Here is a 26,608-nt window from a genome sequence, read left to right as displayed (position 1 = left end):
GTAACCTCATTCACTTTGTAAGCCTTTGCATAAACTGGCACTCTAAAAATGAGAATTGTCGAGAGAAAAGGATTGTGGTAGGGAAGAAGTAACTTGTTTTAACATTTTAAATATTAATTTATATTTTATTAAGAAATTTATAAATATATGATACATTATATTATGTTAATACATTAATATTAACTAGCATATTCATATCCAACATAGTTTGTTGTGTTCTTTTATAGAGCCCAAATGTCAGTTTCTTCATTTAAAACACTCCTACAGCCTGGTCTACATAGTAAATTCCAGAACAGACAGGGCTACACAGAGATACCCTGTATGGAAAAACAAAGCAACTCCTACAAAGAGGGCCGACAAGATGGCCCAGTGGGTACAAGTGGTTGTCATTTATGTGGAGCTCATGATCCCCAGAATCAACATGGTGAAAGGAGAGAAACAGCTCTCAAAAGTTTCCTATGACCTCTACACTTGCCTGCTCCACTTATGAAATAAACATTTTTTTTCAAACCTCATAAAATCACTTTTGTTTGGATATATATTTAAGAAATTGTACAAAAATTGCTGTTGTTAGAAAAAACCAAAATCATACCATACAAATTATGGTATGATTACCATGTGAATGGAGGGCCTGTTTAATACAGGAACATGCATTTTCTACAGAATCAGGAGAATCGGATTCTAATTCCAGAATTACCAGTAAAGATGGAGTTTTGAAAAGGTTGGTTAGTCATGGTTATAGTCATGTACATCGTGTGTCTGTGTGTGGGAGGGGTGGGGATAAGCCTGCTCCTGACTTTAAACACCTTCCAGATCTGTGACTGGGTTTCTGTGAAGTAGGTGTGTAAGCTGAGACTGTTATCACTCAACTGTTTCCCTTATATGAAACATGTCCAAGTGCGTAATGTGTGATCTCTCTGATCCAGCACTGTCTATTGGCTCCTTTCTCTGCCCTATTAATAAAGACACAGGCTGGGCCTGGGGCTCAGTGGTGGTGTGCGTGTTTAATGTAGTACCTCACAAACATGATGGCATTTCTCACGTTTTTAAAGATTGATTTTCTAGTTATAAATTGATGTATGTGTTAAGCTACAAAACTTAGAAAACAAAAGTGAGTTAAAGTAAAGGCAAGCACATAAATATAAATACTTAACAACTATGCCACTCCAAGAAAGGGGGAAAGCCTCATTTCTGACTTCCTATGACTTTTGTACAATTTTTGCACACACACGTATGTACGTACACACACACACACACACACACACACACACACACACACACACACGTGCTCTATGGCATATAGTGAAGGTAGTTTGCCATGTTACATGTATATCACTACAGACAAACGTAATGCACACAAATTCGTTCCCACACCCAGTACACTGTGAAAAGTTAAGCAGTTTTATTATAACAGCTATAATTCTGTCATGCTCTACGTTATTCTTACTCTTTCTCTCTATCTGGTCCAGAATGGATTGGTTTCATTGCAACCAGTGTTTCCGAAAAGATGGGGCCCATTTCTTTGTCACCAGCTGTGGCCATATTTTCTGTAAAAAGTGTATGACTCTGGGTGAGTGACTTCTTTTCAGATTTATCCCAAAATGATTTCTAACTTAGATATAGTGGCTAGTCATTTCTCTGTGTGATGTAGAATAAATGTCAGTTAGTAGGCGTCAATGACAATATGGACACTGTACGCAGCTGTTCATTTTGGAAATTAAAGGAATCCATTAATAAAAGAATGGAACTAACTGATTTAGCAATAGTGTTACTCTTCAGTGTTTTGAATTGTGTCAGGAAAAGTCATAATGGATGAAAAATGATGTTGATACCTTGGAGTTTAATAAGCAATTTCCTGTTTATTTGGCAGTGTTCAGTATAGAACTAGGGCTTTGCGCATGCTTGGTAAGTGCTCTGCCAGGGGCTTACTTCTTAAGCTCCTATACAATTAAAAAAATAAGTTACAGCGTTTATTTTCAGTAAACTGATTTTTTAAAATAGTTTTTGCTTTTCCTGTTGTTTTTGAGGCAGGATCTATAATTACTATATAGCTTTAACTGTCCTTGAACTCACAATCTTCCTGCCCCAGCCTCCCAAATGCTGGGATTTCAGGTATATACCACCATATCCAGCCTCTAGCACCAGTCTTCTGTAATTTTCACCACAGTCCTTGGTCGTAATTGTATTCTGTAAATAAGGAAATTATCTGAGAGAATAAATGATTGCCAGCTTCTTACAACTATCAAGTTTTAGAAAGGAAACTTGAAGGCCAGGTAGAGTGTGGCAACAAATGCCTTTAATCACAACACTGAAGAGGCAAAGTCAAGCAGATCTCTGAGTTCCAGGCCAGCCAGAGCTATAAAGTGAGACCCTGTCTCAAAGAAAGAGAAGTTGAGTTTAAAGTTTTATTTTGTAGTGAGCATTAGGAAATGAACCCAGGACCTTTAGGATGCTAGACAAATTTCTGAGCTACACCCCTAATCTAATCACTATTTTTTTTATTAATAGGAAAATTCTTAGGGCTGGGTGAGCTGACATGGTGGTTATGACTATAACTACTAGGGAGACTCAGTCAAGAGGGTCAGTTACTTGAACAGAGGAGTTTGAAGGCCAGTATAGGCAACACACAGATTCTGTCTGAGAACAACTGTAACAAAAACCCTATAAATTATCCACATTGCAAAAAAAGGAATTTTTCCCTACTTAGGACAGGATGCTGTGATCAAAAAAAACATCTTAGAAAGCATTATGCTGCAGTAGGGTTTTGAACAATAAACTGGAGTTTGCCAAGTTTGGCAAAGATCATTCTAATTTAAAACTGGGGGCTGGACAGATGGTTCAGTGGTTAGGAGCACTTGCTGCTCTTGCAGGGGATGTGTGTTTGGTTCCCAGCGTCTACACAGTGCCTCATTGCCCTCTTCTGGCATCCACAGGCACTAGGCACACACCACGCATGGTACACATATTTACAGGCAGGCAAATGCTCGTGTATATAAAATAAAAACACGTCTTTTAAAACAGTTTAAGACAGTAGCACATGTAATAACAGGACATCATTAAATTGTAGTGCAGATACTTACCCAGAGTCGAGATAGAGTAGAGACAGGTAAAATGGTGAAAGATGAAGCTAGTGGTAGGCAGAAGCAAAATGGTAGAAATTTCTGTCCATCAGGGTAAGGATCCTGAACTGTTAACCTGTTGGTTCTAGAAAGCTGTAAAGTTTGTGTTTCTTTTAAACAGGATTTTTTCACTTGCTGGCTCATACAGAGATCAGTATATAGGGCAGACTGGGAAAGAAGCTCTCTTCCCCAAGGAAAGAACAGTCACATTAAATAGTCTCTGGAGAACTTTGTCTTCCTGTCTGAGGTTCTTGACCCTTTTGAGTTATCTGCTGATGCAATGATGTTCTCTATGGTTGCAGCAGCTCACCTTAGAGTGATTGTCTCTGCGAAGCATAAAGCCATGTACTGCTTTTTCCTGACATGGCATCTGTCTTTCTTTTTCTTGGTCTTATGTATGCTAAACAAGTATTCTATCTGAGCCTCATCCATAGCCCCGTGATATTTACCATCAGCAACACTGCTAACACTGCATTTTAAGGAAAGCTTAGAAAGTGCACTTTTTGCCTCTTTCAGATGGCATCAGTTGAAGAGGAAGAGTAGGAGAGCTTCTAGATCTAGGAATATGAGCAAAGTGACAACAGGGTAGGATAACCATGGAGCCAGCCTCTTATAGTACCCAGTGTGTGCCTGCTGTCAGGCAGAGAGGAGAGGTGGCTCAGTGGTTAAAAACACTAGCTATTTTTCTAGAGAACCCAGGTTCAATTCTGAGCCCCCATATGGTGGCTCCAGTTCCAGAGGATCTGACACCTTCTGATTTCCTTAGGCACCAAACATGTAAATGGTACACAGTCATACACAAAGGCAGAACATTCATAGAATAAATATTTTTTAAAAGTCACCTGAAGTGAAGATCATTGTACTCTTGTATTTGTCTGAGATCACTTGCAAATGTATTCCTGTACTTCTGTTGGCACAGTAGAAACTACCAGTAAATACCACTAGTCCCAGTACTCAGAAGGCTGAGACAGGAGGGTTGCTACAAGTTTCAGGCTAGTTTGGGCTACATTTATAAAACCTTGTCTCTAAACCAAAGGAAAGCAGACAGAGACATAAACACGGTGCAGGCCTCATACTTCAGCATGTTTGTTTGGCAATGCTGACTTAGAGAACAGAGATCAAGGTAATATGTTTTATAGCACAATGATAATCTAAATTTAGTTAAGAATCTCTTCTACTTGACAGTTTACTACATACTCTAGGAAAATCTTACCCCCTGTCCTTAAGAACAAATATCTCTTCCTTTTTCTCTCAGAGAAATGTGGTGTTTGTGGACGTCCTTGCAAGCATCTGGCTCTTTCTGATAATGTAAGTTTTCACCTTTGTCATAAACTGTCATCCGGTCCCTGATCTGTAGGAAGTAAATCTCACAGGTAATGAGCAGCTCAAAAATAAAAGAAAAAAGAAGCAAATTTAAAGATGGCAGTTGTAAAGGGTAGTTGTTTAGTGCAGAGTCAGTAGTTCCTTTCATTTTGTTGTGGATATTCTCACTGCATGTCTTCCTCTCCTCACAGCTAAAGCCTCAGGAGAAGAAGTTCTTCAAAAGCCCTGTGGAGACGGCTGTGCAGTGCTTTAGTCACGTCGCTCAGGTATGATAGCCAGAGGAAGAGCAGGCCTCACTGCTTAAGCTTAAGGCTACCTTGGGTCACGAGTGATACAGCTGGGTACATAGAACCCTTGTCTCCAAGAGGAAGGTGAGGGGAGCCACCTCCACCTCTTTTAAAACAGGGTTTCTTCGTGTTAGTCCTGCCTGTCCTGGAACTTGCTCTAGAACTCAGAAATCCACCTTTTGCCTCTGCCTGAATTAAAGATTTGTGCCACCACCACCAGGCAGGGAGTTTCGTTTTTTGTTTTGTTTGTTTGTTTGTTTTTGGTTTTTTATGCTCAGTAAACACAGAGTTTCTTTTTAAACTGTCTTTGTACAGTGGACAGAAACTGCTTTCTTTGCTTTCTTGCCTGATACAATCTCTACAGTTAACTTTTTACTGACTAGAATCTATGGTATGCAGGGAAAACTGCAATCTAATTGAATCTTACTTTGTAGTTCCTACTTCTAGTAACCTGTTCTTGTGACTCAACAGTGCTCTAAGGAACCTTATCATCATCTTTCTCTGCAGACAGAGGCATTTCTTCAAAATTGCATGTCTAGGCCTACAAAGAATGGATTTGGTAATTTAGCTTGTGACCTTTTGCTTGTAGACCTATATCCATGATTATATGTCTTATCCTTTGTCTTTCAGTAATCTTTGCAATAATATTCAACTTTATTTGGAGTTAACAACCAATTGCTTGAATGTTAAAAAATATTTGTCTTTGCTGATGTCCCATATGTTGGTGAATGATTGACATGGTCAGGAGTAGTAGACTATAGCAAAAGGCAGAGAAAGGGTAGGATCATTTGAGAGAGTTCTCAAGTCGTAAAGACTTTGACTTTCACATGAATATCATTGCCCTCTACATGCTTGGCAAGTGCTCTACCACTGTGCCAAATCCCCAACTATTGTCTTTTTTATTTGCTTGTTGTCCTCGAGGGGAGCCTCCCCCAATCCCCCACTTCATCGAACTCACTGCTGCTATATATGTGTGCCCGTGTGTTAGAGAAAGGGTCATTGTATACCACAGCAAAAATGCAGGACAGCTTGCAGGAGTCAGTTCTCCTCTCTTTCCAGCACATGGGTGCTGTGGATTAAAGTTTGGTGGCTAGTACTTTTTCCACTGAGCCATCTCTCCAGCCCAAGGAAGGTCTGTTGTATGCTATAACTCATTGTGTAGCTAAGGATGACCCTATATTTCTGATCCTTTCCCCTCTACTTGCATGCTGAGAATATAGGAATGTCCTGCCACTCTAGGTCTATATGCGCTGGGAATAGAACCCGTGGTCTTACATATACTGGGCTAGCAATTAACCCCCTGAGCTCCAGCTCCAGCATGTTAATTTATTGTTTTCGTTTGAGAAAGAATCTCACCTTGTAGGCTAGGCTAACCTTAAATGCACAATCATCTTGCTATCCTCTGAATGCTGTACAAGGCATTCAGTACAAGGCATGTACCAAAAACCATACTTGGCTTTGATATTCTTTTCCTTATTCTTTTGTGTGGTGTATTGCTGGGAGCTGAACCCAGAGTCCCACACATACCAGGCAAGCTTTATACCAGTATCAATTCTTCTTAAGAAAGCTTTTTTTTGTTCTTGCTCTTGCTGCTCTGCTCTCTTCCCCTATGTCCCTGTCCCTTCTTTCCCCTTTCCACCCCTCCACATGCCGGCCTCCTTTGTTCCTCCCATCCTTCTCTCATTAAACCTCTCCACGTGGGAAAAAAAAAGAAAGCTTTTTTTTCTTTTTTTTCTTGAGACATGCCTCATTATAGCTCAGGATGGCTTTGAACTCATGATTGTTCTTCCTCCATTTCCCAAGAATTGGGATCACAGGCAAGACCCACAACAGCCAGCTTAAGTACACCTTTTCTAAACAGGAAAGTTATCATTAATGTTTCCCCAGCTGCCAATCTTAGCTCTGGAAATACAGTAAGCAGAATTAAAGCTTTGGCTGTAGCTGTCTTAGTCACTTGGATGAGCCATTATTTTGAGATATATTCGATGTTGTGAGTCAATAAAATCCAGCTGAGACCCAAGGAGAAATGTAAAAGAGGTCACTTGAACAAGAGAAAAAGCAAAGCTTTGGCTAATATTTAACCCCATGGTTAGTTAATAATCAGTAAAGAAATTATGTATAGTCTGAATCTTAACCTGCCTAATCACGGGACCAATTATACATGGTCAAATAATCAAGGTAAAATAAATAGAAAGGATCAGTTAATCATCACCTTTGTGATGGGACAGTTTGGTTAAGTCAGCAATTTGGAAATATATTTTCCTACTCTGTGAGGTTGAATAGCTGACGTGGTGCCTACCCCTACACTGTGTCATTCAAGCTTCTACTTAAGGGTCCTCTCCCCAGAAGGATCTTCCCTGCTCCAGCATCTACTTCGTGTCTTGTTTTTCTCACAGCTCCTGTCTGTTGTCTTGCTTACCTCTGAATGCTGTGCTGAAGTACAGCTCTGGGAGGACAGAGGTTTGGTCAGTTTAGTCTGCTGTTCTCTTTGAATAGTTTCTAATACTGAATAAACATGCAAAACATTGCCCTAAGTGAATGAATGGACTGTGGCTCTAAATGTCCATTTCCATTCTCTGTGATGACTCAACAAGGACTTTTTTTTCTGCTTTGTTCTAGTTCTTTTTTTTTTTTTTTTTTTTTTCTATTTTTCGGAGCTGGGGACCGAACCCAGGGCCTTGCGCTTGCTAGGCAAGCGCTCTACCACTAAGCTAAATCCCCAACCCTTTGTTCTAGTTCTTGATAAAGCTTCCTGTTCTTGATTCCACTCTAAACTTTGCAAGAGAAATGAAGAGCTTATAAGAACCTGCTAGTTTTCTTATATTCCTAAACCATAGACCACCGTCTTTACTCACAACTTGGCACCTTTTAAATAGATGGCAGAATTGTTCCTTCTCTAGTAAAGTCTTCCATGATTTCTGTACCAGAAATTTGTTTTGTTTCTTGTACCCTCTATTGCTTCTAACTCTGCAAAATATTTAACTCTAAAAAATGTGATTTATTTGTGCACATATCTGTTTTATGTTTTTCTCACTTTTTAAAGGCAGACGCATCTTTGTAGCACTTAATGGCTTACTAGTTGTCTGACCTAAATTCATGAGAAATGTTTTGTAGAGCCAAGTATGGTGGCAAAACCATTTAATCCCAGCACTGGGAAGCAGAGGTAGGGGAACTTCTGTCAGTCATCTGAGGTCATCCTGGTCTACATAGCAAATTGCAAGACTTGGAGCGTTTTTTAAACAAGGAAATGATGTCATGTGATATATAATTTTAAAAGAGAATGTGGCTGTTGAGTGACTAGACCATAAATAGGTTAAGAGTACAGGCAGAGAAACCAGTCAGGAGGGGAAAATCTAAGCAGACTGCTTGCACAGTGATGGCAGCAGAAGGGAAAAAGGCTTGAAGGTTATAGCTCAGTAGCAGAGCCTTTCCCAGCAGGTAGAAAGGCCTGGGTTGATTCTTAAGACACACACGCACACAGAAGAGAAGGTCGTTACTTGCATTTTGTTTTGTATTCTGAAAGCTCAAGGGCAATTTTATTAATGTTTAAGAAAAAACATAGTACAGGTTAGGTGAAAATACCAGCAGCTGCCAGGAGAAGTAGAGAAAAAGTAATGCCTTTTGAGTTAAACATTAGAAATAGACAGCTTATTGTAAAGGGGGAGGGGCCAGAGATGGCTCAGTGATTAAGAACACTTGTTTTTGGAAGATCTATGTTCAGTTCCCAAAATCCACATGGTGGTTCACAGCCATCCATAACTCTAGTTCCAGGAGATGATGGACTCTTCTGACCTCCACAGGCATAAACATAGTACACATACATTCTGAGAAAATACTTATACACAAACAATAAATAAACAAGCAAGCAAATGAGAAGGACTGCAGCAATGACTTGTTAAGAGCTGCTCTTCTAGAGGTCTCGAGTTCAATTCTCAGCATCTGGTGGCTCACAACCATCTCTAATGGGATCTGATGCTCTCTTCTGGCATTCAGGTGCTCATGCAGATAAGAGCGTTAATACATAAAATACATACACAAATCTTTTAAAATATTAAATAAGGGGTTGGGGATTTAGCTCAGTGGTAGAGCGCTTGCCTAGGAAGCGCAAGGCCCTGGGTTCAGTCCCCAGCTCCGAAAAAAAAGAACCAAAAAAAATATATTAAATAAATAAATTAATAAGCAAGCATTTCCAGGAATGGAAGTAGGAACTAGCCTAAGGGAGCTAAGTGCCCCAAAGCTTGTTTTGTGGATTTATTTTGTTTGTTTGTTTGTTTGTTTGTTTGTTTGTTTTTGGTTCTTTTTTTTTTTTTGGAGCTGGGGACCGAACCCAGGGCCTTGCGCTTCCTAGGTAAGCGCTCTACCGCTGAGCTAAATCCCCAGCCCTTATTTTGTTTGTTTAGGGGATGTATGTGTGTATGTGTGTTGTTTTGTTTTGAGACAGGGCCTCTCTACATAGCCATGGCTGTCCTAGAATTCAATATGTAAGTGAGGCTGGCCTCCAACTCGCAGAGGTCCACCTACCGTTCCCTCTAAAGGTGTGAACACCACACTTGGCAAGACTTACTTTCCAAAGAATGAAGAAGTAATATTGCTCGTGAAAAGCAAGAAAAGGTTTACCTTGTTTTGATTGTTTCCTCAAAAATCTGCAACCATTTTTTTTTTTTTTTTTGGATCTTTTTTTCGGAGCTGGGGACCGAACCCAGGGCCTTGTGCTCCTAGGCAAGCACTCTACCACTGAGCTAAACCCCCAACCCCAATCTGCAACCATTTTTTCCTGGTTGATTTTCTCCTGCATCTGCCAGGAAGATATAGACATGTTAGGTTTTAGATGTTTCTCAGAAATCCAGGTGGAAAACTCAGGAAGGCTGAGCTCATCCTGGAGCACAGGGCATAGGACAAGACTGAGCTTTGGGTTCACAGCTTGCCAGAAAATCCTTTTTAAAGCTTGGAGGGGAGAGCAATGTGGGTGGGGTAGCTCAGCGGTAGGGTGTATACCTTCCTGAATGTTAGAACTCCAGAGCCATGTATCCATCCAGGCGCAATCCCCTACCCTCACCCCCAACACATAAACACAGCGAAAATAAGTCTTGGGAATAAATAAGATCATGTAAATAGAGTCCCTTCAATGTTAAGCAATTAGGTGGAAAAAGAGAAATTAGGAAAACTGCAATCAGAAGTTAAAACAAAAATATGTGGTGTCCCAGAAGTCAAGTGAAGGAAGTGTTTCCAATGGTAGATATAGTCAGCTGAGTCAAATCCTGTCGAGAGATGAAGTCAAAATCGTATGAGTAAAAATCAGAGTTGGCTGGCCATAGCAATGTAAAGATTACTGTCATTCCCCACAGAGTCTTAACACTGTACTGGACCTTACTGCTGGGGAAGTAACTTTCATCTAGTTTACCTCCTGAACTCTTTTTTTTTAAAGATTTATTTTATATATGTGAGTACACTGTAGCTGTCCTTAGACACACCAAAAGAGGACATCAGATCTCATAACAGATGGTTGTGAGCCACCATGTGGTTGCTGGGAATTGAACTCAGGACCTCTGGAAGAGCAGTCAGTGCTTTTAACTGCTGAGCCATCTCTCCAGCCCCATACCTCCTGAACTCTTATTAGCCTTCTGTGATCTGGTTTCTAACTGTTGCATTAAAAACTGCCCCTGCTAAGGGCATCAACATCCTCATCAAAATCAATAGATAACTTTTGTTTCTATTATAAATGGTCTCTTTTCCACATCTGAAGTTTTATTTCTCTGCTTAGAAATAGTCATTGGCTATCTTAACCAACTCCTACTGTTGCCTTCATCTTCATCCATACATCTCTTAAATAGTTATATTTCTCTGAGGGATATCTTTCCTCCTTAAAAGTGCCAAGAATAATCTCATCAACCTGGGATATATGCCCAGAGTAGTATAGCTGGCTCTTGAGGTAGATTGATTCCCAATTTTCTGAGAAACCTTTATATTGATTTCCAAAGTGGCTGTACAAGTTTGAACTTGAACCAGCAATGGGTAAGGTTCTCCTTGCTCCTCAGCAGCATGAGCTGTCACTTGTGTTTTTTATCTCAGCTCTTCTGACAGGTGTAAGGTGGAGTCTCTAAGTCGTTTTGATTTGCATTTCCATGATGGCTAAGGAACATTTCATCACATGCTTCTTAGCCGTTTGAGATTCCTCTGTTGAGAATTCTCTGTTTAGATCTGTTCCCCCCTTTTAATTGGGTTATGTGGTTTGTTGGTGTCAAATTTCTTGAATTCTTTATATTTTGGATATTAGTCCTCTGTCAGGTATAGGGTTGCTGAACATCTTTTCTCATTCTGTAGGCTGCTGTTTTGTCCTTTTGCTTTACAGAAGCTTTGCACTTTCATGAGGTCCCATTTATTGTCAGTCTTAGTGTCTACACTATCAGTGTTCTGTTCAGGAAGTTGTCTTCTGTGCCAGTGCATTCAAGGCTCTTTCCCATTTTCTCTTCTGTCAGGTTCAGTGTGTCTGGTTTTATGTTAAGGGTTTTGATCCACTTGGACTTGAGTTTTTTTTTTTTTTTTTTTTTTTTTTTTTTTGCATGTGAATGGAATTTTATTTGATGCCATGCTACATTTTTTGGCGAAGATCTCGTCTGATGCTTGGATTTTTCCAGCTGTCCATTTCCAGTTCCCTCCAGCTCACTACAGGTCACCTTTCGATGCTGAGGACATCTTCTATTTTTGTTCTGAAGGTTGGAAAATTACTTTTTCGTCTTGACTCTTTATCCACCTCTCTGTTGGTCCTATCTCAATCTCGATGATGTGGACCATGTCTAATCCTTCACAGGTGTGAACTTTCACCCATTTGAAAATTGCTACTGAAATGAAATTTGATGGAGGGACCTAGACCTAAACAGTGTAAGGACAAGAATGGAATGGCACAATCCAGCCCACAGGCTTCAGCTGCAATGTATTTGGACAAAGAGACTGAGGATGAAAACTCACCATCTAGATCAGAGCTGACCTTGGAAGTCCTTGAGAGGGCAAGGCTTGACTTTTACATCAAACCTCCCTTGCTTCTCACCTCTTCTAAGAACTTTCAGGGATCAATTTTTTTTTCCACGACAGTACCCTCTTCAGGGCAAACTGTGTACCTGCTTTACTTCCTGTCCGTAATAGGATGTTTGATTTAGCCTCGAGTTTTCTACAGTAGCATTTATATGAAGATCTACAAAAGTGAAATTGTTTACTGATTATTTTTTTTTTTATTAAGGTGAAATAAAAATAAGTCAAATGTCTTTCTGTTGATATCAGCAAAATTAACATTAAAAAAGAGTAATGTTTAGGTCTACAGTTGTAATTTCTGGGATAAGGGAATATCACTGTGATAGACCAAATTGGAGATCTTGGACAAGCCTGGGCACCACCCCAACATCAAGGACACAAAGGAAAAAAAGTGCTCATTATTTCTCTTCAAAATATAGCCTTATTTAACATAGTTGCTGGTGCCAAAGATATGGACTTGAGTTTTATACAGGGTGATAGATACAGGTCTGTTTGTATTCTTCTACATGCTGACATCCAGTTAGACCAGGGCTGTTTGCTGAAGATGCTTTCTTTTTCCTATTTGTATTCCTGGCTTCTTCATCAAAAATTAAACATCCATAGGTGTGTAGATTTATGTCTGGAACTTTGATTTGATTCCGTTGACCAATTCATCTCTTTTTATGCTAATGCCATGTGGTTTTTATTATTATAGCTCTATAGTACAGTTTGAGATCAGGGGTGGTGATACCTCTGGATGTTCTTTCATTGTACAAGATTGGTTTAGCTATCCTGGGTTTTTTTTTTTTCCATATGAAGTTGAGTATTGTTCTTTCAACAGACCCATCTTTCTAGCACCTTCTAACTTGTTCAGGAACTCAGAAGCTCTCCAAACTTTCTTTTCAGTTAGTTTATGAACATTTCACTAGGTGTGACTGATTAAATAATTGTCCATTGGTGATCGAACTTATTCTCTTAGCCTTTATCCCTTCCATAGATATGTGGAGAAAAGGGAAGGATTAGGGCTGACAGTTCTAACCCTCTAATCAGTACTGATTTCTCAAGCAACCAACTCCCGTCTCATTGAGAGTCACCTCATCAACACACACAAGGCATGGTTGAAAGGGGCTGTGAATAACTGGATTCTACTCTCACTGAGGACAGTGCCACAGATTTTAGGAACTGTGTTCGTTGTCATGCTACATTCTTTAGAAAATCAATTTAGTGTCAATACAAAGCATTTCAAAGGCAGTATAAAAACACAGTTTACTCTAGAAATAAGTATGAGTGGCCACAGTCTGGCAGTCTAGGTTCAGATTGCCCTGAGGGGAATGTTTCATGTAGAAATGGTTGCATCAAGTTTTATAAGTTATAGGACAAAGTCATAAAGCCAGGCACTTAACCATTGGTTGAAAACACAAATAGGTGAGTTATAGCAAAGTAAGAAAAATTCTGCAGTTGGTTTCACATGTTTCTCACAACCTTTGTAGCCTTTGAAATTGAATAGATAATGGTCTGCCAAGGACACATTTTAAAAGATTTTAGGAGTCACAACAATAGTATCAAGTCAGACATAGAAGTGGGCAATGAATGACTTTCAAAGGAACTAAAAACAGCACAAGGTATTTTGGTTCTGGTCTGTAACATTTTTCAAAAAAATCTCTTTTAAATAACTTTGATTGGCTGGAGAGATGGCTCAGCGGTTAAGAGCACCCGACTGCTCTTCCAGAGGTCCTGAGTTCACTTCCCAGCAACCACATGATGGCTCACAACCATCTGTAATGGGATCCGATGTCCTCTTCTGGTGTATCTGAAGACAGCTACAGTGTACTTATATATAATAAATGAATAAATCTTTAAAAAATAACTTTGATTGTTTTTTGAGACAAGATTTCTTTATGAAATCCTGGAAACTACTAGTAGTCCAGGCTAGCCTCAAACCAACAGAGTTCTACCTTTATTGTAAGAGAAAGTGAGGAAAGGAATAGGGTCCCCATATTCTTTTTTTTTTTTTTAAAGATTTATTTTCTGTGAGTACACTGTTGCTGTCTTCAGACACACCAGAAGAGGGCATCAGATCCCATTCAGATGGCTGTGGAGCCACCATGTGGGTGCTGAATTGAACTCAGGACCTCTGGAAGAGCAGTCAGTGCTCTAACCTCTGAGCCATCTCCCAGCTCCCCATATTCTTTTTTTTTTTTTAGATTTATTTATTTATTTATTTATTTATTTATTTATTTAATGTATATGAGTACACTGTAGCTGTCTTCAGACACACTAGACCTCATTACAGATGGTTGTGAGCCACCATGTGGTTGCTGGGAATTGAACTTAGGACCTCTGGAAGAGCAGTCGGAGCTCTTAACCACTGAGCCTCCCCATATTCTTTTAAGGACTTACCTTTGGTAAACCTTTTTCTGGTAGACTTCACTTCTTAGAATTTAGCCACCTCCTAATAATGCCACAGACTGATGACAAAATCTTCAACACATAAATCTTTGAAGCATATTAGGATCCAAACCATGTCAGGACTTCTATGTTAAATAAAATCAGTGACAAAGAAAATACATACTTCGCCATACTGTACAACAGTCCTCAGTCAATCGGTAGTTTTAAAGGGCTGCAGTGATAGTTCAGTTATTTATTACTATGCATTTATTACTCTTTCAGAAGACCCATGTTTGGTTCCCAGCACCCATATGATTCTAGCTCTTCTTCTGGCCTCCATGGACACCCCCACACAAACCCATATACATACACATAAATACAAATGAGAGTTGCTGTTGTGTTTTTTTAAGATTTATTTATTTTATTTATATGAGTACACTGTAGCTGTCTTCAGACACTCCAGAAGAGGGTGTCAGATCCCATTACAGATGGTTGTGAGGCACCATGTGGTTGCTGGAAATTGAACTCAGGACCTCTGGAAGAGCAGTCAGTGCTCTTAGCCACTGAGACATCTCTCCAGCTCATTGTTGTTGTTTTTATACCACTGAGAATATTCACAGGAGATAGGCAAATAGTCTCTACCTCTCAGCTACATCCTGGCCCTTTTAAATTTTATTTTGATGCAATATCTCATTAAGTACTTAGGCAGTCTTCAAACTTGTGATTCTCTTGCCTCAACCTCCTGAAAACCTGAGACTATGGGTATGCATCGTCATGCCTAGCTTTAAAATTTTGTTATAGATAATTTCAAGTATATTAAACCAGAGAAGATATAATGAATCTCCATTACTAATCATCATTGTATTTCACCAGTTGTAAGCTGATGGCCATATTTTCCCCTTATCTTCTACAATCTTAACCAAATTATCCAAAATCAGGCATTTTATCATGTTAAATATAAATATTTCATGTGTATCACTTAAGGTGAGAGCTCTTTTCTTTAATATTTCCCAATATTGTCAAATAATTACACAGTATTCATATTTCCTCAGTTTTCTTATGATTTTTATTTTTTGAGACAGGGTTTCCCTGGCTGTCCTGGAATTCGCTGTAGAGACCAGGCTGACCTTGAATTTACAGAGATCTGCCTGCCTCTGCCTCCTGAGTGCTGGGATTAAAGGTGTGCACCACCATGCCTGGCTTTCATGATTACTCTTAGAGTTTGTTTGAGATAGTTTTCAATAAAGTGTATATATTTCAGTTGGCTATTATTTCTCAAGTTTCTTTTCACCTCATTCCATTTATTATTAAAGAATAAACTGGTCTTTTGTCTTACTGTTCATAGCATGGATTTTGTTTACTGCATTCATTGGCTATTCACTGTACTCTTTGGGCCTGTTTCCTATAAATCGGCAGGTAAAGCTTGCTCACCATCATTGAATCTGGGGGAGGGGAGGCAAAGCAATGTCAGTGTATTGCATTTCACAAGAAGTACATGTTGCTCTTCTGTCATTTGTATGATGTTGCCATGATGAACTTTGTACATACTTGTTAATCCCTTACATGTTTTAAAGTGTCGATATGCTAATTCTGTCATTTCCTTTGCAGTTTTTTAAGCTGAAATACTTTTTTTTTTTCTTTTTTCTTTTTTTCGGAGCTGGAGACCGAACCCAGGGCCTTGCGCTTGCCTTATTAGCTTTGTAACTCTGAAATATAGTTCAGAATATAAGACCTAGAAGATTGCTTATTGGGCAAAGGCAGTTAACAGTGAGCATGAGGCCCTGAATTCAGTTCTTGGGACCCACATAGTGAGAGGAGAAAACCAACTTCCCAGGCTGTTTTCTGACCTCCATACACAGTCCATGACACACACAAATAAGTTAATGTAGTTGTAAGACTTTGGGGGGTTGGGGAGCTGGAAAGATGACTAGGTGGTAAGAGCACCAGCTGCTCTTCCAGAAGACCTGGGTTCAGGTCTGTAACCTTAAAATAGCTCTCTAAAACTTATCAACTCACTACACGTACTCAAAACTGCTTGAGGCAATAAATATTTAGCCAGATAAAAACTGATCCTGAGAATTAGAATTAGGGGATGAGGGATGGTTCAATCAGTAAATTACAGGCATATGGACCTGAGCCTGAATCCCTAGCACCCATATAAAAAGTCAGGGGTATCAGCACTGGGCAAAGTGGAGTGGAGGACAGAGACAGATGGATACCTAGAGGCCATAGGCCAGCTACATTAGGACATGTTTAAGTTTGGTGAAGGAAGTTGAAGACACCCATTATCAACCTCTGACCTCCACAAGCATGCATGTACACACAAGGAAACTTTAAAAAGTAAAGCCACGGGGTCGGGGATTTGGCTCAGTGGTAGAGCGCTTACCTAGGAAGCGCAAGGTCCTGGGTTCGGTCCCCAGCCCCGGAAAAAAAAAAAAAAAGTAAAGCCACTTTCAAAACCAGAAAGCCACTTTTGTCAGGCATAGTCACATATACCTTCTAGCACAAGAGGATCACAACAGGTTTGAAGTCAGCTTGGTCTACATAGCAAGTTCCAAGCCAGAAAGAACTATAATAAGACCTTGTCTCAAAAGAAAAAAATTAATAATAATGCTACAAGTAATGCTCATTTCTATAACAGTAGTTTATAAACAAAATCTTTGTTTTAATTACCCACATTGAGAGCTAGTAAGATTTCTCAGTGGGGAGGGCACTTCTTTCCAAGTAGAATGACCTGGGCTGAAGAGACAGCTCAGCTGTTAAAGACTGGGCTCACAACCAAGCCTAATGATCTGAATTCAGTCCCCAGAATCCACATGGTGAAAGACAAAAACAGTACCCTTTAGACTATTTTCTGCTGGCCACATGTGCCTCCTCCCAAAATAAGTTAGTGTAAAATAAACCAATAAACAACACCAAAGCAAAATAACAACAACAAAATACAGAGTGAATCTGCTGAGCTCCTACTTTGCTTCCATAACTGTGCCTCACTACAGTTTGGAAACTGATGTCTCCCAAAGGCTCCTATGTTAAACACTTGGCCACCTGTCTGTGGCACTATTAGAGTATGTGGGACCTACAGGAGGTAAAGTTGGGATGGTAATGTAGCTTGGTTGATAGCGTTTCCCAAGCATTCATGAAGCCCTGGATTCACTCCCTAGCGCCTCATAAAACTGAGCACATGATACCTGCCTATATTCCAGGTCTCAGGAAGTGAAGCTCAGAGGGTCAGAAGGTCCAGGGCATCATCCGCCCCATAAAGTCAAGACCCTGATTTCTTGTTCTAAGTGAGGCCTAGTAGAAGAAAGTTAGATAATAGATATGTCTTTGAAGGGAACATGGAGATCCTGGTCCCTTCCTCTCTTCCTGCCAGCCATTTAAAGTTGAGGGCCTACCACTGTGCTTTGCCACAGGTCCAAAACCAAGGTCACTTGGTGTGGTACTTTGAATGAAATGCTCCCCACATCCCAGATTTTTGAACACTTGGTTCCCAGTTGACGATGATGTTTGGGAAGGTCTAGAAAATGTAACCTTGCCGGAGGAAGTACATCACTAGGGGTGGGCTCTAAGGAGTCAGAGCCAGTTGTTTCCAGTTCACTCACCTTTATGCTTGTGGTTCAGTGTGCAAGCCCTTGGCTTCCTGTTCTACTCTCATGGACTTCAACCCTCTGTAACTGTAACATAGATCAAGTTCTTCTGTTTGTTCCTTTGGCTATAGAATTTTACCACAGCAACAGAAAAGCACCTAATACAATTGATAAGCATAGACTATAACCTTGGGAACAATAAGCCCAAAAACCTTTCCTTCTCTAAATAATTGTGGGTATCGTGTCACTGTGGCCATAGCTGAAGAACAGTTTTCAGGTGTCTTTCCTTTACTCTCTCCAGCCTTTTGATAGACCTAACGCAGAACTGAAGTTTTACAATGCTCTCCTCAATAAGTAAAAGTTATGTTCTAGTTGGGCATTGTGGTGCCTTTATACCTTTAATACCAGCTCCTGGGAGGCAGAGACAGGTAAATCTCTGTGGGTTAAAGGCCAGCCAAGTCTATAGCAAGTTCCAGGGTAGCCAGGGGTATGTAGTAAGTCCTAATCTCAAAAAGAAGTATGTTCTATGTGTTAAATAAAAGTTATAGATAAAATTTATAGACTATTGAATTAGACTGAGCTGCTGCAGTAGGCCCAACAGACCAAACCAAATAGACCTGTTCGTGCAGAAGTTCCATGCCACCAAACTAAATTGTTTATATGACTGCCTAAGAAGGGTGGAGAGAGAGAATAGTCAACTTTAAACATGCCACTTTTATTCATAATGATAAGATTAATTTTGTTTTTATAAGAAATTTCCTTTGAAATTGCTAATATGAAGATGGCATGGTAGCATATGCTTAGGACTCCAGGACTTGGAAGGATGAAGAAATAGATCATGAGTTTGAGGTCAGCTGGGCTATATAGAATAATTTTGAAGTTATTTTAAAATTTGATTTAAAAATTAGTAATCTGCTTTTTTGCTGTTGTTTTCTTCAGCCTCTAATGCCAACTCTTCTCAGTTTATCAGGCTCCACCTGTCTTATAGAGAGATAATGCCTAATTTAAGGATCAAACAATACAGTCCTTAGCCACAAGGAATACCATGTTCCCCAATGGATTCATGAAACAGCAGATAGTTCTAAAATTTATGTGTGCTGTGGTTTTCCTCTACACATAAACCTATAGTAAAGTTAAATTGGTAAATTAGGCACAATAAGAGATTCACAAGGCAAAACTGAAAAACTTCTTTTTCCTTCTGCACAGTTTACAATGTGCTGGCTTGTTTTATGTCAGCTTGACACAAACCAGAGTCATTTTGGGAAGAAGGAACTTCAATTGAGAAAGTAACCTCACCAGATTGGCCTGAGGTGCATTTTCTTGGTTGATGATGGGTGTAGGAGAGCACAGTTGACCGTGAGTGGTGCCCTGGGTTAAAGTTCAAAGAATACAGGCTAACGGAGCCATCGGGAAGGAGCCTGCAAAGCAGCACTGCTCCTTGACCCCGCATCAGCTCCTGCCTGGAGGTTCCTGCCCTAACTGCCTTTGATGATGGATGGTGATAGGGAAATGTAAGCTAAGTTACTTCCCTCCCCAGGCTGCTTTTGGCCATGGTGTTTCATCACAGCAGTAGAAACCCTGAGATACATGAGTATATTTGTCCTTAGAAAAATCTTAACAACTTCCACACATTTTTCCCTTTTCCCATTAGTCGAGAATTTGTACCTATTCACTTAAAGGAAGCACTTCATGACTTCTTGTTGGTGTTTCCAAATGCCAGCATCTACTGTAAGTACAGTAAGGGTTACTCAAACACAAGCACTACAAAGATTGCTATGAAAATACTTTAAACCACACTGCACCCTGGGTCATTGAAATCCTAGGAAAGTGAAGTGTAGCTGGTGTTTGCTACATTATGGATTCTTCTTTTGCCCACCCTTTATCCCCCTTTCACCACTTTGACTAGATAGGGGAGAAAGTATAGAGGAGAGAGAGCTCCATGAATCTAATTTCTTCTGTGTCTTTTTTGAGCATGATTACTAACAGACTGCAGCCAACCTCCCTCAATGACCAACAACCACCTGCCTCACCTCTCAGGGCCCCAGCCTTTCCGTACCTGTTGTTTTTAAAACAAAATACCAAACATTGCATTTCACCAAATGAAGACTCAGGAGTCAGGCGCGGGGGTGGAAGCCTGCTAGCTTGGAGAGGCAGAGAAAGCACCCTTCCTCCTCATCTGATGTCCCAGAAGGAAGAAAAACAGTTCTCCATACTATCTTAAAACCCAACCGAATGTCCCTCCTTTCTGTTTCCTTTGCATCTCCCCACCTTTCTGACTTCCTCTCTTTTAATAGACATTTTATTTTCAGTAGCATAAATAAAAGTTTATTGATAAATACAATGAACATTCCTCAGTCAGCTTTTTCAACCCCAAGGAATAAGACCTGAATTACAATTTATATTTTGTTTCACACATTAGAAACTCCATCCATGTCAGCTGTGGAATTTTAATCCTGAGTGATACTGTTGGTTTCTTGAAAAGATAAACATTGAGCGGGGACCAAATCCTTAATTTTTGCTATCCAACCGTTTTTCCTGATCTTTCTCTCTAACGCCATACGTTCCAGACTGTAAAATGGATTTGTAATAAACTTCCAAAGTGAAGGGAAATGTCTTACTCATTGTTTGCCTGAAATCTTGGCTTAAGTTCATCCTTTTAAACTAAAAAATAAGCTCCAAAAATAACCTCAGCAGCTAAAACTCCTTTAAAGATCTTGCTTGCCAGAGGTTCCATGGTTCGAGCCATCCTGAGACCTTGCCAACCCCCCCCCTTTTTTTTTTTTTTCTTTTTACTCCCTGTCAACTGGTTACCTGCTCCATCTCTTGACCTATGGTTGATTTTATTCAATTTTTTTTTTACAATAAACAGCTCTTGTATTAAAGGTATGTGCTAGGACTGAGCCACACCATTACTAGAAATAGTTTTTTTCCAGTATACAATCTCACAGTGTGATAATGTCGAGTAACACTCTTGAATTAAAGGTGTGTGCTAGGGCTGAGCCAGACTACAGCTAGAGATGGGGTTTCCAGTACACAATCTCAGGGTTCACCGTGTGATCAAATATCCTGCAACGTATATCCTCTGAAAAGTTCCCAGATTTCAAACATCACACAATTGCAAAAACTATCTTCAGCTAGCAAAACCACACTTCTATTAGAGCACCAGGCAAATCATAGTCAGCTGCTTCATATGGATCAAAGCATCTCATCTCTGGTATCAAAACAAAAGTATATTCTTATAATATTTCTGTTTTTTAAAGAAACCAAAAATTTAAAATTGTCACTATAAATGAAGATTTCAGTACATTTAATTAAAACCCTGTTAGTATCTGTAAGCTAAATTTCCTACATTTTTTTTCTTAGACAAAATCTCACTGTGTAACTCTTGTTGGCCTGGAATTCGCTATGAAGACCAGGCTAACTTTAAACTTACAAAAATGTACATACCTCCTGAGTGCTGGGATTAAAATTATGCACCACCAGCCTGACAATTTTATAATATTTAAAATGAACAAAATCTATAACATGAAGGCAATGATACTTACTGTCTGATCCTAGATGTAGAGGTGAATGAATGTCATTTGGGTCGGGAAGTGGATAGTTTCACATAGTGTTATAATTAAATGAATAATATTAACACTTGAGTTATCTAGATTGTGTTTTCAGTAGTATAACAACTTTTATTATCTGCTCTAGATTACTGTATTAACAAAACAATCATCTTAAAAATGATCTATTTAACAGGGTGGAGTCTTTTCCAGGCAGCTCAGTTGGTCCGAGGCTCTTCCAGGCAGTTTGGTTCATCTGCTTCTTCCAAGTTTTAGCAGTTTTTACTAATCCATATTTTGGGGCTGATGGGACCTAGTGAGTCTTGTCAGTTTCAGGGACTTCCTGAAACTGAGCTATTTGCTGAATTTTAGAGACCTTCCCTGCAGGATGAATTGTTTCATGTCCCTTTAGAATATCCCATGTCTTAAAGAGCTTCTTTGAAAGATGGAAGGTTTTATTGAAAAGGAGAATGCTACATAACCCTTGGCTTCATGTGAGATTTAAATTTCAGTTTTGGGGGATAAGAAGGCAAAGAAAGCTTGCTTAGGACTAGTCAGAGGGCTCTCCTAAAGTCTAATCTGGCTCTTTGAGTTCTGTAGTGGGGTCTAGTCTCAGTGTACCTGTGACCCTTGACAGTCTCAAAGTGAGCTATATCTAGACTAAAGTAGGATTTGGCTTTGATCAATCTCCCCTTTTTGTTAATTTTTAAAGTTTTGTACATGTTATTTTTAAAAATGTTAATGTGCATGCTTGTCGTGGTGGCTTAAATGAGAATAGCCCCCATAAACTCATATTTGCATGCTTAGTCCCCATTTGGTGAGTTGCTTGTAAGGTTTAAGAAGTGTGGCATGGCTGGAGTATGTGTTCTTGTTGGAAGAGGTACATCACTGCAGGCTTTTGAAACCTCAAAACCAGGCCCAGTGTATTTCTGTCTTTGTAGTTCCCAATGCCCCCGTAGATCCAGATGTAAAGCTCTCGGCTGCTTCAGCATTATACCTGCTTGTGTGCATTGTGGTCCCTGCCATGATGATCATGTACTAACGCTCTGAAACTGTAAACAAGCCCCAATTAATGCTTTTATTAGAGTTACCTAGGTCACAGTGTCTTTTCACAGCAATAGAACAATAACTAAGGATGTGTGTGTGTGTGTGTGTGTGTGTGTGTGTGTGTGTGTAGTGTATGTACACTTATGTGCACATGTCACACCACATGTGTGGAAGTTGGATGACTACTTGCAGGAGTCTGTTTTTTCCTTCTAACATGTGGGTCCCTAGGTTGAACTCAAGTCATCAGATTGACAGCACCCACTGAAGTCATCTCACCATCTGGCCTATTGGCCTTTCTTAGTCATAGGATCTTGCTCTGCAGTCCACTAATGTAGCTCAGGCTGGCCTCAAAGTTACAATTCTCCTACCTCAGCCTTACAAGGGCTAAGATTACAGGCATGAGCTATCAAATTCAGCTAAGATTCCAAGTGCCTTATAATAACTCATTTCATAACATGTTGATCCCACAGTTAAAACTAGAATGTTGGGAGTACTGTGTCTTATTACATAGTTATCTTTTTTTTATTCACTTCCAAACACATCCTCCTATCATTTCAGATAATTCTACGTAATTTTTTTTTGCTTCTGTTTTGTTCAAATTTTCTAAAATTTTACTTTTATAAACAAATCAGATGAGAAAAAAAAATCATGTGAAGAGTACACATACCCAGAGAAGGGCCTTTGATAAAGGATTTATAGTCAGATCAGTGAGATGAGACATAAATTCTGCTGTGTATTCAAAATAGAGCCTGACACAGCTAAAACACTTTGTAAATATTAACTCTGATTCAACAGTCCTGTGCTAGATACATTAGTGTAGCAAACGGTAAAATAATACGGAAGATAAAGTTATATGTCTATATCCAGAAATAAATCAGAAAACTTTAAAAAAATCAGAAATATTCTTTTATGCCCTTCCTCCTTGAGACAGGATCTCATAGCCCATACCAGCTTCAAATTCACATTGTGGCCAGCCAAATCAAGCCTCAAACTCCTCATCCTTCTGCCTCTCTGTCCTGGGCACTGGGATGATGGGTGTGTGTCATCATACCTGCTCACATCTACCACTTCTACTTACACAGCACAAACATCCTTCGACTAGCACAGCCTAAGTGTTACAGAAAATACATTGGAAGCATTGAAAAAAAACTTGAAAGTTTTATTATTGTTTTTTTTGCTCAGGATGAACAGTGTGTGTGTGTGTGTGTGTGTGTGTGTCTATGTCTGTGTCTGTGTGTGTGTGTGTGTGTGTAGAATGAATATTATGAATATATATATGCATATATATATATCATTCAATAATGCCAAATATTCTCACTAAGGTAAGAGAAAGCCAATGTCCTAAAATGGAAAGTTTTGGCTCTCCCTAGTGTTGAACTCTATAGTTTTGGGGAGTTAAAAGTTATACTAAAGGGTCTAGGAGAAGAACAGTTCTAAACTATGATTTAGTGAATTTCCCTTTATAGTTTAAAGTAATATGAATGAGTTAATAGAAGTGTATGCCAAAGACCTCTTTTTTCCTAGTAGGTGTGGTGCTTCCAGAAGAAACAAACAGATCTTCTTATCGCCTTTTATAAGGACAGAATTAGAAAGTTAGAAGCAGCTGTGAAGGAGGCCCAGGAAACAGCAGCCAGCCAGAACAAGTAAGCACAACGTTAAACCTCCAGCTAGCACCTTTTCTTTCTTTTAGTAAAACTGTAGTCCTTTCCAAATGTAAGCACTGAAAATTGCCCTATGCATGTTCATATTTGTCTTAGGAAAGTCAGGTATGAAATTTTTGGTTGTTCCCCTTGGTCTCTCTTATTTTTTTTTCATTCTTCAGTCTATGGACCCTCCTCACTTTATAGCATTTCTCTTCTACTTCATTATATCCAAAAACATTTCTTCAGTGAAGTCAGATATAGCAGACTCATATTGATAACACTGAGATATAACATTCAAAAGGAGTGCATTTTGGAAATCTTAAACTAAAAGACAGAATCTTTGAGACTGGAGAGGTGGATCAGCAGTTAAGAACACTGGCTGCTTTTCCAGAGGACACATGTTCAATTCCCAGTACCCACTTGGTGGCTCACAACTACCTGTGACTCCAGGTCCAGGGGATCCAACACCCTCACATAGACATATATGCAGGCAAAACACCAATGTACATAAAATAAAATAAAATGCTAATTAAAAAACTAGAGTCCTTGTTGGAAACTTAAATTGTCTCTTTACTGTTTGTGAGTGTGCTGTGCGTGCATCCCTCCATGCATGCCAGCTCAGAGGGCAACTTGGCAGGTTGGTTTTCTCCCCTCACTATGTGGGTTCAGGGAATTAACTCAAGCCATAGATCTGATCCAAGGCCTTTCTCCACTGAGCCTTCTCAAAGGCCCAGTTGTTGGAAACTTAGACATCAGTAGTCCAAGATTATGTATGAAGAAGAAATGGAATTCTATGCAAAACCCCTTGAAGTCATACCAAATAACTGCTCATCTTGTCCATTTGTTTTTACCATCAAAACCCTGCCACTTTCTCCCTGAATCACCAGATCCTTGATGAAAGTACCTTGTCTTTCTGCAAACACCTCTCAGCAAGCATTAACTAAGATGTTGATAATAACAATAATTTCTATCGTAGTGCCCTGGACCTGACTGTTTCCATCTTTTGCCTAGAGAGCTATCAGTCTTAAGGAAGGAGAATGGAGAACTGAAGAAAATTCTAGCCATCCTAAAGGTGAATAAAATAAATTTTATCTTTTTTACTTGTTTTGGTTTGGATTTCTAGAAATCAAATTCAGAGTCTTTCACATGCTCAGATAGATAAATGCTCAGTTACTGAGCTCCATCCCCAGGGTTCTCACTGGGTAGTCCAGGCTGGCTTCAAACTTAGGATCCTTCTGTCCCTGTGGTTGAGAACTACCACCCATGTCCCTGTGCTCAGTTGAATAAGACTCTTTATTATTATTCTACTTCCTACCTTATCCATCTTTCTGGATGGCTATTTAGAACAGTGCTTCCCAGAAAACTCATATTTATACAGTAGGCACACTGTAGTAAATAAATACAGGCACAGAAGACTTTGGAAGGCTAGAAGCATCAATAGTTAGCACACTTTCGACCCATTCTGAAATGTCAGTGAGTAGTACTGTAATTGATGAGAATCCCTCATTAAGAAACATATTTCGACTTAACATTTCTCTTGAAGAAGTCCAAAACGCCTCAGGATCCTTTCCTTGTTATGTTTGTTTCAAGATTTGTTTAATATTATTATTGTTAGTGTGTGTGTGTGTGATGCGTATGTAGTATGTGTTATGTGCATGAGAGCAGCTGTCAGTCAGAGGTACCTTTACGGAATCAGTTTTCTCTTTCTACGGTGGGAATGAGGGATCAAATGCAGGTTAGCAGGCATTTTTACCACCTGAGCCCTCTTACTGAGCTGGCTAGCCTAGGACTCCTGAGTCTCTTGCCTTCTTCCCTTAGTACTGAGATTACATGTGTGTGCTATATGCCTAGCCTCCCCAGTATGCTGTTATAAAAAAAAACAAACTAAATTTTTATTCTCTGAAAGCTAAGAACAATTTTTTTTTTTTTTTTTTTTTTTTTTTTTTTTTTTGGTTCTTTTTTTTCGAGCTGGGGATCGAACCCAGGGCCTTGGCGCCCAGGCAAGCGCTCTAACCACTGAGCTACATCCCCAACCCCAAGAACAATTTTCTAAGGAAACACAGTTCTGTTCTTCTGTTGGCAGCCTTAGCTAGGGGGGTTTTCAGGTAAATTATGTAACAAACCAGTCTATGATCCATTAATTAAAGCCTTTAATGATAGCTTCCCTCACTTTCATTTCCCACCTACAGGGATCGCCAAGCTGCTACTACGGAAACAGGTCGGTTTCTACCTCACTAGCCCTCTACCTTGAAGTTTTCTGATTTGTTCTTGAAAACATTTTCAGTTTTATAGTTGTACATAAATGTCTGATGATGTGTTCCATGTGGACACTGTGGACTGAACAGTTCATGGTACCTAGCATTTCTCCTCCTAATCCTTAGCCATTTTCTTATGTTGGGAAGCGTTTGGCTAGTTTTTCTTGACTCCTAATTGTGTGGGCTCCATGGTGGATAAAATGGTTGATGAATATATCTTTTACTTTCCTGATTCTCTGACAGAAGTGAAATCTTTTTGTCTTATTTTTTATGGTACTAGGGGCTAGGGTCTTTGCCACTGAGCTAGTGCTCTCAAGAGCCACCTCCACCCTCCCCTTTTTATGGAGAAGGGACTCTCACTATAGCCCTAGCCAGCCTGGAACTCAGAGATCTGACAGCCTCTGCT

The 26,608-nt window shown here is 39.6% G+C and overlaps 1 protein-coding gene and 1 pseudogene across 1 annotated transcript in view; one reads left to right on the top strand and one right to left on the bottom strand.

Moving 5' to 3' along the window:
- The first annotated feature begins 1,470 nt into the window (after positions 1–1,470).
- The window catches only part of Rnf212b (ring finger protein 212B), a 45,077-nt gene continuing 19,939 nt past the window's right edge, over positions 1,471–26,608 (top strand). Inside the window, exons 1-6 of the mRNA XM_032918217.1 lie at positions 1,471–1,570; positions 4,375–4,427; positions 4,634–4,708; positions 23,832–23,947; positions 24,959–25,019; positions 26,137–26,165. Of these exons, the coding sequence (XP_032774108.1) occupies positions 1,471–1,570; positions 4,375–4,427; positions 4,634–4,708; positions 23,832–23,947; positions 24,959–25,019; positions 26,137–26,165 (434 nt within the window). The remainder of the gene's footprint in view (positions 1,571–4,374; positions 4,428–4,633; positions 4,709–23,831; positions 23,948–24,958; positions 25,020–26,136; positions 26,166–26,608) is intronic.
- On the bottom strand, positions 20,218–20,455 carry LOC116913953 (annotated as a pseudogene).

The sequence above is a fragment of the Rattus rattus genome, chromosome 12, assembly GCF_011064425.1.
Source record: "Rattus rattus isolate New Zealand chromosome 12, Rrattus_CSIRO_v1, whole genome shotgun sequence".
Lineage (NCBI taxonomy): Eukaryota > Metazoa > Chordata > Mammalia > Rodentia > Muridae > Rattus > Rattus rattus.
Note: the sequence above shows the minus strand (reverse complement) of the source record. Positions and strands in the feature narration are given on the sequence as shown.